Source organism: Brachionichthys hirsutus, chromosome 16 (assembly GCF_040956055.1).
Source record: "Brachionichthys hirsutus isolate HB-005 chromosome 16, CSIRO-AGI_Bhir_v1, whole genome shotgun sequence".
NCBI lineage: Eukaryota > Metazoa > Chordata > Actinopteri > Lophiiformes > Brachionichthyidae > Brachionichthys > Brachionichthys hirsutus.
Genome location: NC_090912.1, coordinates 8,822,472 through 8,842,519, shown reverse-complemented (window position 1 = coordinate 8,842,519; position 20,048 = coordinate 8,822,472). Strand labels below are relative to the sequence as shown.

At 46.3% G+C, this 20,048-nt stretch overlaps 4 protein-coding genes across 6 annotated transcripts; 2 read left to right on the top strand and 2 right to left on the bottom strand.

The window, feature by feature from the left end:
• Window positions 1–849: 849 nt before the first annotated feature.
• On the bottom strand, window positions 850–3,615 carry rasd2a (RASD family member 2a). The gene is made up of 3 exons (XM_068749845.1): window positions 3,599–3,615; window positions 1,421–1,932; window positions 850–1,340 (listed from the first exon to the last, which is right to left on the bottom strand). Exons 1-3 carry the CDS (start codon window positions 3,613–3,615, stop codon window positions 850–852), a joined length of 1,020 nt encoding a protein of 339 aa, XP_068605946.1.
• Window positions 3,616–7,231: 3,616 nt separating this feature from the next.
• epn3a (epsin 3a) lies at window positions 7,232–15,245 on the top strand. Of its 3 annotated transcripts, none has more exons than XM_068750047.1 (10): window positions 7,232–7,860; window positions 9,055–9,173; window positions 10,068–10,145; window positions 10,564–10,656; window positions 10,992–11,075; window positions 12,218–12,347; window positions 13,116–13,280; window positions 13,370–13,453; window positions 13,542–13,772; window positions 14,300–15,245. In XM_068750047.1, exons 1-10 carry the CDS (start codon window positions 7,263–7,265, stop codon window positions 14,584–14,586), a joined length of 1,869 nt encoding a protein of 622 aa, XP_068606148.1. In that variant the 5' UTR covers window positions 7,232–7,262; the 3' UTR covers window positions 14,587–15,245. The 3 variants fall into 3 exon arrangements, with proteins under 3 accessions (XP_068606148.1, XP_068606147.1, XP_068606149.1); XM_068750046.1 differs by having other exon boundaries at window positions 13,113–13,280; XM_068750048.1 differs by lacking the exon at window positions 10,068–10,145 and having other exon boundaries at window positions 13,113–13,280.
• A 506-nt stretch (window positions 15,246–15,751) lies between these two features.
• On the bottom strand, window positions 15,752–17,918 carry arl16 (ADP-ribosylation factor-like 16). The gene is made up of 5 exons (XM_068750337.1): window positions 17,804–17,918; window positions 16,442–16,497; window positions 16,231–16,350; window positions 16,020–16,135; window positions 15,752–15,926 (listed from the first exon to the last, which is right to left on the bottom strand). The coding sequence occupies exons 1-5, from the start codon at window positions 17,916–17,918 to the stop codon at window positions 15,761–15,763; spliced, it is 573 nt and encodes a 190-aa protein (XP_068606438.1). The 3' UTR covers window positions 15,752–15,760.
• A 288-nt stretch (window positions 17,919–18,206) lies between these two features.
• On the top strand, window positions 18,207–20,039 carry LOC137905913 (ketosamine-3-kinase-like). The gene is made up of 6 exons (XM_068750198.1): window positions 18,207–18,347; window positions 18,560–18,711; window positions 18,831–18,922; window positions 19,041–19,123; window positions 19,225–19,347; window positions 19,434–20,039. The coding sequence occupies exons 1-6, from the start codon at window positions 18,207–18,209 to the stop codon at window positions 19,770–19,772; spliced, it is 930 nt and encodes a 309-aa protein (XP_068606299.1). The 3' UTR covers window positions 19,773–20,039.
• The last annotated feature ends 9 nt before the right edge of the window (window positions 20,040–20,048 follow it).

The following is a 20,048-nucleotide window of genomic DNA, read 5'->3' as shown; positions in this document are numbered from 1 at the left end:
TACCGTGTATTGACGATTGATTGATTTCTTTTTTTTTCTTAAAGGCTGGTAAATCTGCTGCTGTGTTTCAGGCACTGCTCTGATTTATTTTTTCACTTTCACAAGATGGGAATAAATCATTTACTTTACGAGGAAGGACATTCTTTTAGAATTAAGCATCTCATTTTTGAGGGAATATGAAGGTTAGACGACAGGAGCTGGAGCTTATCGGCCTTTTTCCTCCACCAAAGCATCCATTTTCCAAACCCAAGGGCACTCTGAATGGAAGCCCACGTAATATACTTGCTTCTTGGCAACCTGCAGCGTGGGATGGATTGCCCGTCTTTGCAGAAATGAAGTGTTCCAACGCATCCAGGGTCCGTAAGCAGAGCTGCTCAGCGACAGCAGGGACGGATGTGGGCTCTCTCCATGGTGCTGATTGCGCTGATCTCGGGGTGTTGCTCCCCATCTATGGTGCTCTCCATCTTCCTATAACTACTATGGTGACGGTCACCATGTGTCTAATGTTGTCACGCCTCTCCTTGATGCCATTCACCATAGGCTGGGAGATAAGAGCAATCTCACAGGTGTAGCGATCGGAAGGTGCGTGATTGAGCCACACTGATGACGTCACACAAAGACCCTCTGAAGATATCTGTCCGCAGAGACGTTTTGATGCAGATTCAGACGGCAAAGCACATAATAGAAGTAGAAATGTTTTATTTTGTTTAATATAGCACAGAATAATATTACAAAAAAAACAATGTAACGCACTCGGACCAGCCGAGTCCGCATATTACAGGAGTATAACTCCTTACGCATATCATCGCAGCTTACTGCTACAATTGGTTTATCGACAGGCCTCACGATTCATTGAATGTGACACCTCTCGGGTTTGTTGTGTTTGGATTTCAGCACCAGCTGCAGGTCGCTGGTGAAGCTCGGGCGGCGCGCCAGCGGGTCGGCGGCGGCGCAGGGCGCGCCGAGCCCCCGCGTCCGGCTGACGCACAGCGACCGGTAGGTGAGGATGGATACGAGCCGATGCTGCGACGGAACGGTCGCGTCCGGCAGTCCTCCCAGAGCAGCGAGGGCCCTGAACGCGTCATCCAGGCCGGTGCCGTCTTTAGCCGAGGTTTCAACGAATGCGACGTCCTCTCCGAGGAACTCCGCCACATCGGAGCGCCTCACGGCTCTCGGCGCGTCCAGGTCCGCTTTATTCCCGCAGACGACGGCCTTTATTCTCGCGGGATGTTTCCATCGCTGCATCTTTGCCTTGGCGACGTTGATCTCGCTGTACAGCCGGCAGACTTCATCGAAGGATTCTCTGTCGTCCAGACTGAACGCGAGCAGAAAGGAGTCGCCTGGAGGAGAGATGAAACAGAAACATAAGCCTCGACAGGGACGCGGGGGTTTATTGCCCATGACGGGATCGGTGGCTGACCTGTGAGGATGGACAACCTCCGCTTGGCGGGGAAGCTCCTCTCCCCCGCCGCGTCCAGCAGGTCGAGCTGGTACGCCTTCCCACCGATGTGGAACAGCTTCCTGTGAAAGTCCTCGCTTGTGGGTTCGTACTTCTCTTCGAACTCTTTCCCCAAGAACCGCCGGAGGATGTTGGTTTTACCGACTTTCGGCGCACCGAGCACGACTATTCTGTGGCAGTTCTTGGGCTTGGCCAGACGCAGCTCCAGCAGATCCACGGAGCGCTTCGGTCGCCGTTCGGTGGAGACCTGTTGGCTGCTCTCCTGTCGTCTCCAGCTCCCTGTCGCCGTTCTGACGTTGCTCAGGCCTGTCTTGGACATGTTTGGGACTTTGCGGTGCTGGGGTACAGGGCTAAGTGCTGCGCGCTGGAGGAATGCAGGGTGCGTAATGCGCGATCGCCTGGTGTGAGAGTTGAACATTTCGAACGTCTCAAGACACCGATAAGGCGATCCAAAGCATCCCCCCTCAGCCCAGCTGCTCGCCCATGTGCGCGTCGAAACAGAGCGGAGCGCCTTCTCTTATACACCGACTCCAAGCGCAGCGTCGTGCGTCACCGTCGTCGTCAGCGAAGACGCTCCTTTTATAGAAGCACAAAGCAAACGCCGAACCCCAAAAAAACCAGCCCACGAGGTCTACAAGTCACACGCTTGTGATTTTCCCTGCATGTGAGGAGACTGGAGAAGCCTGAAAATAAACTTGGAGGACATTTGCGCACGGCAGCTTCGGCCTCTGATTGGTTATAAGGCTTGAATTATTGGTTTGGACATGTAGTTCTAATGTATTCAGAGTGAATGGGATTCATTTGTAGCACCCCAGGAACTGTTGATGTGTCTCATTATGGATAAATGGATGAATAAGCTGGATGAGTATTCCCTCAAAACAAATCTCTGTCAACCAGAAGTCACGGTGGCAAAAGGAATTTGTTGAGTTAATCTATTTTTATGAAGTAAAATGTGTTTTCCGATGCACCTGCACACATGGGACTGTGAAATTGGGATTCACTTCATCCATCATAATCTTATAATAGTATCTGCACACAAACCCACATTGTTATCACAGATCACGACGTATTGTGGAGAAACAGCTCACTGACGGATTCACGGCGAGTGATTGATGGTGAGTCCACTGTGGCACCCACAGCTTCAGCTGCTGCAATCTAATTCTGTTTATGTGTGGAGATGTAGCTTCCATGCAGGCAGGAGATGCAAGCCCATGCAGACAAATGTTTTGGAACATCCTAAATGTGGAACGGGGAGCCAAGCTACAGCCACTCATATTGACTCATTTTGCAATGGCAACCATAAAACCCCTTAAAACTCCCCTGCAGGTGTTACACAGTGCACCGCCAACACCTATAGGTTTGGGTAACAAATGGCATCGAAGAGCTACACAAGCAGCCTTTTAAGATAAGATAATAGCTGGTGAATTTTGTAATTCACTTTTTTTACCATCTGATTTTCTTGTGGGGGACAGTAGAAGTTCATTTGACCAGTATTTTCTGAAATTATTTTTCTTTCTGACAATGATTGTCTGTAGGAATGTTGCTTTTGCACTGACGTGTTTTTTTTATTTGTGTTTATTTATTTTTTCCTTAATTGATGCTTGATGGAACACAATTAACGAAGGAACGTTTCTATGTGAACGTTGAACAGTTTGTGATGAGCTAGAGCAAACCGAACTGTTTGTTTTTCTTTATCAAACCGCCCCTTTCTTCCTCTTGAATGGATCAGAGCATGGAGTGGATTATTTGTGGAGAAGAAGAGCCTTGATTAGAGCATTCAGCCTCATTTCAACAACTGCAGTTCAGAGATAGAAGAAAATCCTGTCTTGATGGAAGACATAATAAAGGTACATGCATGTTTCCTTACCTTGAAATGCAGTTTCTGGTGGAAACAAAATGTTTTACTTGCTGTGCAGTGATATTTTGATGCAACATTATTCCTCAGATTGGAGATGACATTAGTTCAAATTGAGCACAATATATTTTGCATATTCTCCATGTTTCTTTGCCTTTAAAACCAGCTTGTAGATCATAACCTGCATCAGGAAAACAAACCAATGTTAATGAAACACACGGACCACTTTCCCACTAGTAAGGTTCAGCAGGGACTTTATTCATGCATGATTTGGATCACATGACCAGACCATCAGAGTCATTGTGCCCATTTTATTAGATTCTTAAATGATGCATGTCAGTGGAGACACGTCACCTGTTTGCGTCCAGTTGTGATGGAAACTTGTGAGTTCTCCAACAGATTCAATGATTTGTTTTATATCACTTTATTTTCCTAAATGTAATCGGTTAATAAAAGACAAGGATTTCTGTGCTGGTATTTGTGGGCTGCGTCTCAAGCCATGTGGGAGAACACAGCGTGTTCTTCTCTCTGCCACTTGGGGCGAGACATCCTCTGTCCATTTGACATTTTGGGCAGAAATACTTTGGTCTGTTGAGCTCATTGAATAAGCATCACCAAAAACAGTTTCTTCATTCGCTCTCTTTATTTTCTAGTCATCTTCAACTCTTGCCATCAGTGTTTTTTTTTTTGCCATATCACATGCCATGCAGGACGGCACAGTGGCGTAGTGGTTAGTGCTGCACTAAGGTACAGGTTTAGAATCCTATCTGTGCCACCATGGCGGAGATAAGAAATTATTACAAAAATCTATAATCCAACCAAACCACTGGAGGGCAGCAAAGAAAGGCAGGCAAAATTGGGAATGACGGTTGGAAGTATTCAGATTCCCGGAGCCGTGTTCATTATCAGCCTCTCTCCTCCCCCTCTGTTTTTCCAGACCGTGCCCCCCCCCCCCCCCCCCCCCCCCCCCCCCCCGAGCCCAGCCCAGCACTGACCTCATCAGGCCTTTGTTGGGAAACAAAGAATGTTCAGACATCTGTTTTCAGGAGAAATAAAGACACAGAAAGACCAAGCAGAATGCCGAGGAACAATTCCCTGTATGAGATTGATCTGATTAAACAGGGAGCTGAAAACATGTCTCCAAAACCACCTTTAATAAAAAGACACAGAACTATCTACCATGAACCTACTCCCTCTGATTTCTGTCCACAGTTCCCCTGCTGTCGTCTCAGAGACGTGCCTTTTGTTGTCTCAAGGTGGAGCTGGTATTTCCTGAATATCCGGCTCAGTCAACCAAGCAGCCCTGAATCACCCACGGCGCTCCCTGACTTCTCAGGGAGGCGTAATCCATCCCTCGCCATCCCGCTACGATCCGTGGCCCGTGGCCTGTTAGGCCGGAGACGACTGTGGGCCATCGTGAAGAGGTTACAGAGGGAGTCGTTGGGTGTGTGTAAATGCATTCAGACGACGGGCCCATTAGCGGTGATGAATAAATGAAGAGCAGAGACAGCGGTGAAGCCGCTGCAGAGGAAATGGCGGTTTGCTCCTGGGTCCCCACTGGGGTGGATGGTGGTCACGCATGCTGCCTGTTTGGAATGTTTGGAACCTTTCACCTTCTGTTTGCTAAATGTCCGAACGTGCAATTTGTCTCTATAAACCTGTGTGTGTGTGTGTGTGTGTGTGGGGTGGGGGGGGGGGGGGGGAATTATAATTTTCTGCATGCTAATATCTTAATTTTACATTTATTCAGGTCTGTGCAGAGGCCTATTTATAGTCTAGACACACTCATCTTTATAGGATATAAAATAGCAATTTCCTCCCAACAAATGTTTTTTCCCTGATTGTGTGCGTGTTCACGCACACCGACCACGCACGGTAATGTCTGATTCCACAGTAAAGTTCCTGCCTCGGCTCCCACAAATGCCGTTCCATCAGGGAGCGCAGGGGTTAAGTCTGACTCTGCGCGCACCGAGCACTCCCCCCATCCATTTTACCGTGTGTGTGTGTGTGTGTGTGAGTGCTTTACGCGGCGCTGTGTCATCCACGAACCTGGTGGAGGAGCTTTACGCGCACACGCGTTAAAGTTTGATATTTAATAAAACCGGTTTCCGGCTCCGCTTGGACCGGAGGACGCTTCTTCAGAAGCTTTGTCTCGGGACGGAGGCGTTTCTCCTTCAGCCCACGGCTCCCCCTCCCAAGTTGGGACCCCACGGACGCGCGAGGACATGAAGGTAAGAGGGGGGACGTGGACGCGGTGACGCGTTCGGGTTCCGTCGGTTTTTCTTTGCTCCTGATTGTGTCCATATGTTCCAACTTTGACGTCGGTGTCCCAGCTGGGCCGAGCTGCGTCACGGTGCGTCCCCGTGTGGCTCCACCGCGCCAGAGGACAATGGACTCCGGTCGTTGTTTGGGACCAAAGGACGTGTCAGGGACGCGCTGAATCGGGTTCGGTAGAATTAAAGCCGACGTGGTCGAGCAGGCCTGATCCGGGAACAGCTTCGACTTTGTTTCCTGGACAGGAAAGACGCGTCGGAAATGTTTCCTCTCACTTTCTCAAAATGCCCTTCACAGATGAGTTCGAGTAAATACGATTAAACATTTAAACTTATTGTGTCGTGATTTCAAGGTCATATTTTTGTTTGTTCACTACAACTTTTTTTTGGGAAAACCTTTATTTCCAATAGGAAAGAAAGAAAGAAAGAAAGAAAGGAGGTTGATTTTTGACAGATTGATGCATGTGTCTTGATTGTAGCAGTTGTTTTTCCTGAATGTAATCCGATTATTTTAGCCTTCACCGGAAATAATCTTCATTATGGCTGAGTTCAGAACCAAACCAAACGGATCGGATTAGGATCGTGGCCCGAGTTTCGGTTCCGCTGCCACGCTGATCTGTCATCAGGAATGTCACATTTTTATTTGAGCTTCCCCTTCTGGGAACCAGTAGATCAAACTGGGAACTTGGATTAAATCACTGACACTATTTTTAGGCTCTCATAGCGACAAACCAATTTAGTGGAATTTACTCATGGCCATATCGATATTTTGGCATTTAGAAAAATAATTTGACATTTTATTGTAAAAAAAGAAAAGAAAAAGAAATGAGCCCCTTTAAAGCCATCGCTCCCTTTATAATATTTTAGTATTGCTTAATCATGACACAGCGCTTTAGTGTAGAGTGAAGGGATGGATTATTGATCAGTTATCACCAACACTTGACTCACTGGCCTTATTTTGTGCATGGAAGTCCGGGCAAAGCGGAGATCTCTTTCAAAAGAAATATTTTTAAATTGAGATTAATTAGTATTGTTTTTTCTGCTGGGTGTAACCTGTGCATGCTGTGAGTCTTCAGATGCTCAAAGGCCTATATCGCTGCTGTGATGATGTAATCGGGTCAGAAAAAGAAGGGCAGTTGAGCCCCTCCCTCGCTTCTGATGACCCTCCTTATACACAACAGGATACTCTTTGTTTTTACCGGGACCAAAAGAAAAAATTCAACTGAGAAAAAAATGTGCCCGGCAGCTGATCCGATCGCTTCTTCTTCGGGAACAGTGCGCTGTCATCACCTCCGAGTCGCCGGAAAACAAAACTGAGCCAAGGTGTTGAGTTTCACATCACTCAGAGGGCCTGAGTCGGTCGTCTTACTTTCCAAATCATCTTTGCTACCTGCAAAAAAAACAAAACAAAAACTATCCGGGCCGCTTGTTGCCAGTGCCGTTAGCGATGGTTTATGAAAGGAAGCGTAACAATGTTTAGCCTCTAATTTGTGCATTCTCTCCCAGCAGGATCACACCTTTCTCTGAAGTTCCCTGTTAAAGGAAGTTTCCTCTGCATCCCCCCCCCCCCCCACCACCACCACCACCCGGTTTACTGGTTTCTAGCAAGCGACCGTGCCAGAGGCCTGCTGTTCTCCTTTATACCTTCTGCCACCGGTGCAACTCTGCCGCCATCATGCAGACCTCGTCGCTCCGCCGCCAAATGAAAAACATGGTCAACAGCTACACAGAGGCCGAGATCAAGGTCCGAGAGGCCACCTCCAACGACCCCTGGGGCCCGTCCAGCTCTCTCATGTCTGAGATTGCAGACCTCACCTTCAACGTCGTGGCCTTCACTGAGGTCCTGGATATGATCTGGAAGCGGCTCAACGACCACGGCAAAAACTGGAGGCATGTTTACAAGGCCCTGACCCTGCTGGACTACCTGATCAAAACGGGCTCTGAGCGCGTGGCCCAGGAATGCCGTGAAAACGTGTACACCATCCAGACGCTCAGAGACTTCCAGTACATAGATCGGGACGGACGCGACCAGGGTATAAATGTCCGAGAGAAGTCCAAGAACCTGGTGTCTCTGCTGCGAGACGAGGAGAAGCTGACGAAGGAGAGGAGCCAAGCGCTCAAGACCAAGACGCGCATGGTGGGGGTCAGCAGTGGCTCAGGCTCTGGATCCCTGCCGCCTCCATACCCGGGGCGCCACGCCGGCCATCCCAGCTCGGCACGGCTTCACGCCGATGAGTTTGGCACGTGCAGAAGCACACCATCCTCCTTTTACTGTGAGTAGATAGAAGGTTGAACTATTGTTTTTTTTTGGTTGTTTTTTACCTCACCTTGATTATACCTGATAATCCGCCGTACCGTGATCAGAATGAGTCAAATAGCATCTAGAAATGACAGGAAACGACACGCATGTACTTCCTGAGTCCTTGTTCACTTTCCGTTTTGCATTTGTTGGGCTGATGAGAAAGGCTAATGGAAACTCAGTTAGATTTTTCATCTCAACATTTACACCCCGAGAAGGGGTTAATAGATTTGCTCTTTTTTTTCTCGCCTTGGATGTTTCTAAAGAGAAAATGCTCCGGGTTTTGCTGTGCTGATGGCGGGTCACCGGCTTTCCTTTCATTCTCCTGTTCACATGCGTGTCAGCCAAACTGGATGTACAAAAGAGACGAGGCCCTGTTTGAGCTTGCCTCAGCCAGGGGTGAACGTTTTTGTGAGGTGATGTGTTTTATTCAACGATATTGAAGGCATTATTACTTACGATCGAGGTCTTCTTTTCATTGGGGCGAATGGACAGACCGCAGCTGATTTGAACTACCATCAAATTGCCAAATGTCTCCGTGGCGTTTTTTCCGCTTCGTGTTCGGTTGCGTGATCTGCAGCGTAGCGTATAATAAAGATGGCTATGTGGGTGTCTCATGGATTCCAGGAGTCTGATGCATGGTTGGAGTGTTTGGGCGGTGGCGCGGGCGGAGGGGGCGGTGTCAGGATGCTGGCAGCAGCTAATTTGCCAGAGAGCATTCCAGATCAGGCGGGGGGGGGGGGATATTGAGGGGCAGCACAGTGGAGATGACATGTTTCTGAGACCTGACATGGCCGACTTATGGCCTGCTGCTCTCTAAAAGAAATAAACCCACCCACATGAATCGGGGTCCTAAGTCCTAAGGTGGGCCCTTGTCCAACCCGTCCATTCCCCGACCCCTCCGCCACCCTGACTTTCCACACAGGCGCACCATTGTTCTCACAGCAGGCAGAGAGAGGCAGACCGTGGCCAGCAAAGGGCAACGACCGCGGGAACATTAGCATGCTCAAACAGAACCAGGTCCGCTCCGACCTTTGAAAGACAGGCTGAAACGTTTCATCCTTTTCCATCTTCTCCCTTCCTCCCAGTTTCCAGCCATCAGTGTTTCTGTCTACATCCGTGTGCCAAGCATCCAATCCCTTTTTTTGCTCCTTGTCCGTCCCTGCAGCCTCGTCTTCCTCTCCCCGGGTCGGTCCGGACATGGAGCAAGCCCGTCCCACGACGAGCGGGGAAGAGGAGCTGCAGCTGCAGCTGGCGCTGGCCATGAGCCGAGAGGAAAGTGAAAAGGTATCTCTGACTGCGAGGGCACACACACACACACACACACACACACACACACACAGGCCTTTCATACACACAAGCCTAGCTGTCCTGCTCCTGATGAAGTGGCATTTGTCCCACACACAGGCTTGGACGCGGTGTGTCACGGAGGTGAGGCGCTCCCACTGGCAGTTTCCATGGCACCATTATTTCCTAGACCTTTGAACTGAAAGTGATATCGTGATCTTACGTGGTCAATAATGGCACTTTGACTAATCAGTGTCTAAAAGGGGGTTTCTCACTGACGAGTGCACGGCTGAGTAGCCAGACAGGATGTGCGCATTGATCCGCAGCCTTGGCGAGGGCAGCAGTGGTTAGTGGGATTTGGCGGGTTGGGCAGCCTTAAATTCCACTGTAGCTGCAAGAGCCAGAGAAAATATGCAGTTTACTGAAACTGGAACCCAAAACTCATTATTTGTTAATTACATTAAGAAAAAAAAACTACAATGGTGAGGTCTGAACGTTGGTCATATATGCGTTGTCACCATGACGACGGACCGCTTGACACAATAGCCTGACATGAATCACTATTATCTGCACTGTGTCAACAGTCGAGCAGCAAAATGAACTGGCTTGCCTGCCGATTAGGTTTTCCTGAACAACTTTCCTGGATCATTTCGGTCGACTTTGACTCTCGGTTGAAGACGTGGCTTTGACTCTTCCACACATTGCGAGCTTTCGCGTTCAATCACACCAATTAGTTGCGTTTTCACCATCAGACTTCTAAATCCACCTATTTTCGAAATCGCCCCGTCACCTGTTCTATTTATTTCAGAAAGAGGAATCGAGCATGGTTTTTTTTTCTTTTTTTTCTGTGCCTTTTGATTAGCTGCATTTCTAATCCTTCCTGCTTGACTGTAGTCGCCGCCTACAGTGGCCATCGATGAACAAACCCAACTCCAGATGGCTTTGACTCTCAGCAAGGAGGAGACCCGGAAGGTACAAACATACCAAGACCAGGGATGAGCCATTCTTTGCTTTTCTAGCACGTCTCCTGTTGCTTCGGTACTTTGACAGCCAACCTCACCGGTGCAGTCTGGACCATTCTGAGGAACAACTGCACGTACTAATCAAGCTCATCCCCCCGAACAGCAAAAGCAATGTTGAGCCCTCATCCATGACTAATCAATGCTTTCATCCTACCGTTCCACTAACAGCTGGGTCTCTCCTCTTCATCCAGTTGTGCGATTCACCCACGCCGGACACACTCTGATCTCTGCTGGCGTGGAGCTGAATCCATTTCTGTTAGGGAGGACCTGTCCAACTGCATGCAATGTACTATTAATAAGGCTTCCTGATATTCGGACTTTCGCTGACAAAATGCTGATTGCAGTCCTCTGCTCTGTCCACGACCCAGAAGCCCGTGAAACGCGTAGCCCCCACGCAGGAAATCGACGAGGAGACCCAGCTCCAGATAGCCCTGGACCTGAGCAAAGAGGAACACCAGCAGGTGAGCTTGATTTTATAGGGAACTGCTTGGAGCAATGCTTGGAAGCCAAATTTTGAAGCCCAAATTTGCACAGAGAAGGCAGATTTCTGTGACTGTCCACTTCCAGATCAGGGAATATTTAGGTTTGACTCCATTGATCACGTTTACATGTCATTGGGTCGTGTGTTGCTGAAAGTGGAAATCACCATTTTCTATTTGTATTTATATATTTTTTGCTCGTGTGCCGTCTTTTAGTCAAAGATACAGGCCGACGTGACGATATTGTCAAATTGCCCCCCCCCAAATCTGCCTGTCGTGCCCAAAAAAAGATGCCAATGTGTTTGTATCTGTGACAGGAACAACTCAGCCGCCAAGGAGACGAGTCGATGCTCCAGACAGCTCTGGAGCGGAGCAAACGTGAGATGGATTCTAAAGGCGGGGTATGAAATATTGGGGATGGGACTACCGTAATAGATGGTTAAAATAATACACAAATGCATTTCAGTCTTGGATGTTTCTGTCTAACCAGCGATCAGATTGAATCAGAATTGCAGTGCGGCTAAGGAAACATCGAAATCATGGGAGCTGCGCTCTTTTTATACAATAACGAATGACTGAATGTGATGCGAGATGAAACTTGGCCCAAATGTGTGATTGTTTGGTTCAATGCCCAACAAAAAACAAAACAAATTACAGCATCATGATTTGTATTTTATCAGAGAAAATGAAATGGCAAAAATGACCATTCCCATTAAAATCAAGTGCTATAAGGCAGCGGTCCCCAACCTTTTTCCTGCCATGGACCGGTTTCATGCCGTGAAATCTTTTCGCGGACCGGGGGCGGGGGGGTATACCGGTAATTAAATTTAAAAAGAGGAATATAATCTTACGAATAAACTTTCTATTATGCACTTGCAATAACTATTAAATAAATAATTAATAGTTACACAATATCTACTCACCATAAATTGTGGACCCAATAATTACTTCTGTCCTTCATGGGTTTTTGTTTCATAAATTCCACATTCTTGTCTTTTAATCCGGGTTCTGGTCTTAATGTGCCGAAGCAGAACTTTTTGAACCCTTCATTGCTGTTAACGGAGCGAATCAGCTGTTAATACCCGAGTCTTAGTCCTGGTTTCTCTTCTTGGAGGTCGTTGGCGCCTCTTCTTCCTCCTCAGTAGGACTTTTCTCCTTAGCAAAGAAGCTCTCCAAAGACTTTTGTTTCTTTTTATTAATTTTCGCGAGTTCACGGCTGTTTTTTTTAGCAACGTATCAAGACGCGATTGTTACGTTGGAGAAAATCCGGTCGTTTTTCAAAATAAAACACGTTTTAGACGCTAATAATCGATACAACGGAAATTGTATACATTAGTTGTTCTTTCTTTGCGGCCCGGTAACAAATGCCTCACGGACCGGTACCGGGCCGCGGCCCGGTGGTTGGGGACCCCTGCTATAAGGTGATCACAATATGCTTCTAATAATAACTGGTGCTTCTAATAATATGCTTCCATTCAAACTTGCTGCCCGTGTGTGTGTGTGACTGAACTGACACAATTTTCCTTCCTGCCGATTGGGTCAGACCGCATTCATGGACCTAGTAGATGTATTTGCGGTTCCCTCAGAGCAGCCTCCAAGTTACGACGAATGGAATGACGGCCCACACGGGGCAGCTGCTCGCCTGCGGGGGCCAGTCCCCTGGGACTCCATTGGTGAGCCTCAGATTTTACTGGCTCTGTGTTAAGGTGCTAAATTCTATGTCATATATGGTCAATATCAGTCGTGCAAATATTTGTTCTTTGAAGAACCCTGTGTAGCCTGATGAAGGAAATGCTGGCGTAGATATTGTAAAAAAAAATATCTGTTTGTACTATGTTCACATGCTAAAACTAGAAAAGCACTCAGAGAGCGCAAACCTCCACCAAGCAGCTCATTGCACTCATAACTGGATTTACACCGTCCACATGGTGATCTGGATCATCACTAAAAGGTTCTAAATTGTTCTTAGTATCTTTATACACCAACCGTGAAAAGTAAAAGTGAATCGGAGTAGATTTTTAGCTGATTTTGAATCCATGAATGGGGTTTTCAATGTTAAAGGTTTTTTTTTTTCCTGATCTCATTCTGGATCTGATCCAGAAGACCTTTTTGCATGATAGTGCATATCGGACCCCTTTATGACTCGTGATTTTTGGTGAGTGAATTGAATGCATATTTTGCAAGATATTAATTTATTGGTAAGTAAATGGGAAGATCCAGATTATTTTTATTTTTATTGGGACGGGGATCCGGATCGATCTCAACATTTAATGGGATCTAAATTAGACCAAGACCAATGTTCAGATTTTCTCCCCATCAAGATCCATCCAGCAGTTTTTCCGTAGCCCTGCTAACAGACGAACTCCGTTAAAAACATAACCTCCTTGGCGGCGGTAATAAAATCAAACTTCCTGTAATTCCCTTCTCTGTTATTAAAGAAGGCAGCAGCAACACCTCAAGACAGGACTCTCCCTGGATGGCACCACCAGTTTCCAGCAGCCCCCCTCCACCTTGGGAACCTCCACTTGAGCCTTGGGACGGCCCGCCTAGAAATCCCTCCAGAATTAGCGCCCCAGGCCGGGAATGGGGCTTGGGTGCCACCAAAGGTGGGTTTATGAGCGTGAAGGGGACCCATAAAGCCTTAACCCAAACATACACCATAAATAAATGACATTACATTTTGGTGTCTTTCTAGATCCGACAGGACTCGACCCATTTTTAGTCTCATCAGAACGAAGAGCAGGCCAGCAACTGTCTCCCCGAACTGGAAGCCCCACGGGTAAATGATACAGTGGCTCCCATTGGGATTCTTTACATTTTGCATGCTGGTGATGTTAGAACCACCTTTTTTTTTTTGTTGCTATTAGATGGGGATCTGTTTGATGAGGCCATGGATGGAGGTCTGGTGGATATGAACGGGCGAGGGGATGGCAGCCCTGAACTATTTGACATGTCGCGTCTCGGAGAAAGCCTGGTTTCCTCCAGCCCTCGCCGGACACCTGAGGCCTTCCTGGGCCCCGCAGCAGCTTCTCTAGTAAACCTGGAAACCTTGATCACAGCAAATCCTCCAGCGAAGCTCACCAACCCTTTTCTAACAGGTATTTATTGGCCAGTGAGGCAACAATATCTGTGTGTTCGCAGGCATTCCAGAAAAGCTGTTTGTTTTAACGGCTGCAACCTCAGTTCGCTTTAAGACACAAATGATGTGCAAATTGATGTGAACCAATTGTCACAGCTTTGATGAGTGCATTGATGATACCGATTGAATTTTAGCTTGCACAGGGGGGGTCGTCGACTTACAACCTTTGCGACTCGGGACAGCTCGACTTCACGAACGCACTCGCCTGTTGTTTGTCTGTTTACGTGATGTGTTTTTACGACACACCGGGAAGCGAGCGAGCAAATTGAGTGCACAACGGTTTCTGCGGTCTCACCCACGACGTCTACAGCATAATATACGTAGGATAATTTAACATGGGCAGACAAATATAGAACTTATTTTGGAACAATTTTGATGCTTTCAGGGGTGCTAAAACATCGAAGTTCCCAGGAGATGTTTTCGCACCTTTTTAAAGCACCAGTTGGGGAAATATTGATTGTAATTCTAACTCTTTTTTTTTTGCAGCCCTGAGTGCTCCTTCAGCCAACAATCCATTCCAAACAGAGCCTCCAAAACTATCTATGAATCAGATGGGCACCTCCTCGACCACAAACGGCGCCTCGCTTCCTTACAGTGCCTCCTTTCCCCTGCCTGTGAGCCACCAGCCTGCCAGCCTGCCTTCATCTCTCACTCACCCCACCCAGACCCGTCTGGACCTGCCAGGGGTCCTGCCCGAGCCCTTGTTGCCCTTTTCGTCAGTCAGCGCTGATGAATCGCAGGCCTCAGAATTAAGTCAAAACCCTTTCTTGTGATGACCAACGATAATACTTTATGGGAAATAAAAAAAGGGGAATAGCCAATAGGCTGCGCTTGTCAAACGCAATTCTAATCAAGGACTGAACTACGGCCCCAAGGACCCGAATGAAACTATTCTCAGCTGTTTTTATATTGTGGTATAATACAGTAACCCTTAAATTGGTGAAAGCTGGTTCTGCTTTTTGCTGCATCTACCTTTCCTGCTCATGTTGCCATGAATGTAGTACTAGGGCATAAAAGAGGACATGCCTTTTATATCAGAATCCATTAGTGTCATATAAAACTTGTTTAAGGCCACAGTTTATTGTAAGTTAATATTCAGATGTATAAAAGCACAGTTTTGGTTAACTTTCCGCCAGTCTCCTGCTCAGTCAGCCGTTTGGGCGACGGGTTCGACTGCACACGATTCCTGTCAGACCTCCCCCCATGCATTGAAATGTCGCCGCATGAGACTTGGCTGACTCTGTACGACCAGATTTGCTGACATAATTGATGTGAACATGGTTTTTACTGCAGTGAAATACATTGCTGGGTTTCCCCTGAAGGAAATGATAGCTTGGAGGACGTGCTTGTGATCCGTTACGAGATTATACGAGAAAGTGTATCGGTATGAGTTTTATTCATTGCTTGGTGAACCACTGACTCATCAAATATAAGGGTATAAATATAACACCGTGTCATTCTTCAGTTGGTTTTTATTATTTAGAATTGTCTCTTTTAAATACATTTAATACAAAAGTCACCACTCCCTTCTCCCAGCACCCAGTTTTGGGTTCATTTTGAGCCCCCTGCTGGCGATGACTGCGAACTGACTGTCACACAAAGTAACCTCTTCTGATTCAGAAATGGTTTAAGTGACGTGTGTGAGCTTATTTGATTTCACAGTCACTAACCGTGCAAACGTTTCACCCTGCCAGGATGCAAGAATCTCTTTGCCCCGTCACCGTTATGAGCGGTATGCAAGTTTACAAGGAAACAAAGATGCAGCAGCAACATTCTTCTTGCTTTCACTCCCAACAGTAAATATATTATTATTAAATGCCCTTAAACGGCCTGAACAGTCTTTGGACGCTGAGAATACAGCGATCTCATGCTGACGAGGGCTTTCAGGTCATCATTCATAATCCTTTGGCAGTCGTGCCACTCAGTGAGGAACTGACGCACAGCACTTCACTTGACCGTGATGGACTCCAGCCAGCTCAGCACGTCCTGGAGTCCCTGTCCGGAACGTGCGCTGACTTCCAGCGTTGTGATCGGCTGAGCGGCAGATGCAATGATGTCATCTATTCTGAACAGTGATTTGAGTTCTACGAGACTCATAGTGCAAGGCATGTCTCTGTGAAGAAAAAAAAAAAAAAAGAACTTAATGGAGCGAATGCTGCGCTGAATCCACCGACGGCAGCTATTGATTAGCACGTCTTGCTATTACCTCTTGTTGAAGAGAATTAGCACAGAAACGCTGAACAGAGGCTCAGCAGAGAGGACGGACAGTAGCTGGATACAGGATGAGGATATCTGAGAAATGTTGACTGAGTCCACCATGAACTGTAAAAAAAAAAAAGAATTCCAGAAATCCATTTTACCCCCCCCCCCCCCACCACCACCATCAGATATATGCAGTATGCAAAGAAAGAACGTACAATAACAGAAGAGCAGTCTCTGAAGTAACTCGGCCATATGGGGCCCATGCAGCCTCCCAGCTCTCTCAATGTCACCTTCTTCTTCCTCTTCAACGTCAAGTCCGTCAGGTTGGTTCCCACCTGTGCACGTATTAAAGTACAACGTTACAAAGATGAGCGACATGTCACATCCAAACTCGTGCCTGCCAATTTGTCCAAACGGTAATATTACCGTAGGAAGAGTAGAAGGAGGTTCCCCCAGCTCACCAACGCCACGCAAACTGAGCTGTGAACGTCGGCTAAGAAAAACATTCAGACGGAGCAGTTCAAAGTAAAAAAAAAAAGTTTAATAGAAGCTGTTGAAGTATTCAATCAGTTAAGAAAGTTATAGTTTCTGTCAAAAACTGTCTTGCAAAATTGACGCTAATATATTAACAAAAATCAGCAGAGAAGTATATTATGAGAATGTTTGAGCTGCAGCCAAGGATTCCAAGAGAGATTGAAAAGTGACCCAGAGAAGTCACAACTTTGCTTTCTTTGTCATTAAAAACACAAATTACATTTTTATTTTCTTAATTCTCCACTTTAGATATTGTCATATGAGGCAAAATGATTCAACTCCCATTGTATGTGTAACCGGATGATTGGGGTTAATTGGGCAGGCAGGTGTGGGAGGGAGCACCTGTGGCCCATTTACCACTGATTGGGGGGGGGGGGGGGGGGGGCGGCGGCGTATATAGGTGCTTCCCCCTCCCTCGTTCCAAGTCCTCATTTTGTGTTTTCCCCGTCTCGAAGGCGGGTTGGCCGTACAGACTGTCACTGCATTGTCTCTCCTTTCATTTGTTAGTTTTGTCTCCCCTTTTCTTCTGTTAGTTTTGTTCGTAGAGTGTTTTTAAGGAAGTTTTTAGGGTGTTAAATAAATCTTTTGAATTACTAATGCCGTGCTGGTCTTCAGTGTGAGCGGGCCTGTGCGTAAGTGCCGTCGGGAAACCCGCTAGAGCGAGCTGGGCACCAAATTAAATAGATCTTCAGGTTGAAAGTCCTGAAGTGGCGTTGTCGGCTTTGGCAACAATCGTTTGGCCCCATATGCCCAACGCTACATATGTTAAGTTTATTGACAAATTATGGTAAACAATTTATCAGCTGTTTGCAATAAGCTAATCAGTTTGATTAGCTCAACATCATAGATACAGTGTTACAAGTGCAAAACATATCCCAAAATACTCGCTTTACTTATACTACGGTCTTGGTACTCAGTAATTTGTTATAAGTCAGCTACTGCACTTTTGATGAAAAGCATCTCCTGTACTTTTTACTGCACTTGAATCCATCTTTCCCTCTTACTCTGTTCCACAGTAATCTATAGCAAAAAGCGAAGGCCTTTCTGAAAGCAGAATGCTCCTTCAACTATCAGTTATTGTCCTATGTTATATTATTGCTTATATCTCTGTAATATAACAAGTTGAGGCTTACTACTAATACTCTCGCGCAGCTAGCTTGCTGGCTAATTATGCTATCCAACATTCAGCATTTCTTTTTCATGTATTGAATTTAAGTTCTATATAAAAATAAATCGGTTGGGCAGAAAGGATATGTTGAAGACGTTTCAGCAGTAATGTTTTTCCGACGCTAGTTGCTCCAAGAACCAGACAAATGTCATTACCATTCATTTCGCTTTTCCAACAGCATCGCGAAGCCAGTCGTAGCATGCTAGCATGTAGCTAACGTAGAGTCACTCGGCACCACGGTTACTTTCACGTGACCGCAACGCTTCACTCTGATAGGACAGAGTGAAAGCCAATCGTCGCGTTCTTGTTTATGATTGGTTACATTTACACCTGTATACGGAACAAAATGTGTTTACCGTGCCAGAAAGCTTCCTGATTGGTTCGCATGACGGAAATGGTCAAAACGCCCCCCAAAGCCTTGGAATCTACCGTTCAGCTGCATTTTTCTAACGCCATCGTCATTCTTGGTTTTGGGTAATGACAATGACCATGGAAGCGAAGTTAAAGAAAGAGTTAGGGACCACCATGCTGAAATCAGCTGGTCAATCTGGAGGAGGGTGTATTAGCGAGGGCCACAGTTACCACACTGACACCGGGACAGTGTTTGTAAAGACCAACCACAAGAACGAGGTACATTGTGTTTACTTTTACCCTGTTTCGTGTATATCATATTCATAAACATTGTCACACATCCAAGTGTTTGATTGCCACCTAACTTCTGTAATTGAAAGAAATTGAGACCCATACACATTTCTTTTTAATATCTTGTGTTTCTTTTATCAACCTAGACTATATCCATCTCTCTGCACTGCTCAATAGACAAATTTGTTTGTTTCGGTCAGGCCAAATTAATGTTTGATGGGGAGAAGGCCAGTTTGGAGGCTCTTCAAAGGACAGAAACGGTTAAAGTTCCCAATCCAATAAGGGTGATTGAGCTTGACACAGGCGGCTGTGTCTTTGTGATGGAACATCTGGACATGAGAGGCCTTTCCAAGTAAGAGTAGCTTAGTGACATTATTCCATAGAATGCTGATCAGAGTACCGGCAGATGTCAGTTTGAATATATAGATTTATTTTTTTTAATGAAATTCTGTGTGTATATTCCACGTCTAGGTACTCGAAGCACTTAGGAGAGCAGCTGGCTGATCTACATGATTCCAATAAGAGACAACTGGAAAGATTAAGAAAAGAGCAGCACACAGTGGGTAAATTACATAAATCATTCTTCTACCAAATACTAGCCAGTAGCTAACACTTAGGTTTAGTCAGAGTGAACTTCTGCTTAATTAACATTCAACGTATAACTTATTTTCCTGCACACAGGAAAAGGAGCTGGGAAGTCAGAGGTGACTGCCGTTGAACAATTTGGCTTCGGTGTCGTTACATGCTGTGGATATTTACCACTGGTAAAAGCGGCGTTTCTCTCGAGAAAACAGCGCCAAACTGCAGAAATCTTCACCTACATAACCTTATCTTTAACCTTTATTTTCGTTCCCTACCTCCCTAGGAAAATGAGTGGATGGATGACTGGGCGACATTTTACTCCCGGCAGAGGCTGCAACACCAGCTCGGCATGGTGGAGAAATCGTACGGAGACAGGGAAGCCAGAGAACTATGGGCTGAGCTACAGGTGCACCCTCCACTCATGAAAATAAAGCAGGCCACACATCCCTATGACGGCGCGACTAGCTTCCATACTGTGTTTTTAATTTACAGCTAAAGATCCCTCAGTTCTTCCACGATGTGGACATTGTCCCCGCTCTCCTCCACGGAGACTTATGGGGAGGCAATGTGGCAGAGTCCTCCGATGGCCCAGTCGTCTTTGATCCAGCCTCCTTCTATGGCCATTCAGAGTTTGAGCTGAGTATTTCAGGGATGTTTGGTGGCTTCAACAACTGTTTTTACTCTGCCTACCATGAGAAGATTCCTCAAGCACCAGGCTTCGCAAAGAGAAAACAGCTTTACCAACTTTTTCATTATCTAAATCACTGGAACCACTTTGGTGGTGGCTACAGGGGCTCTTCAATTAAGATTATGAAGGACTTACTCAAATGATTGCACTCAAATTCACATGTAGTCTTAAGAGCAGAAATATATTATTGATGGGTGCTGATTTGACACAAAAACATTGTGTCTGTTTGTTGAAGAGATACGATTCTGATGTGTTATCTAGTAATTAAAAAAGATGCATTATTTTTGAATATGTTTAGAGAGAGACAGTCTACTGTTGTTGTTTTTTGCATTCTGTATGTTATGTAATAACTTCCATAGATTGTCTACAACAGCGCTTCAGCCTTCGTTCATCTGGCTTACTTATCTGTTACAGGAAAC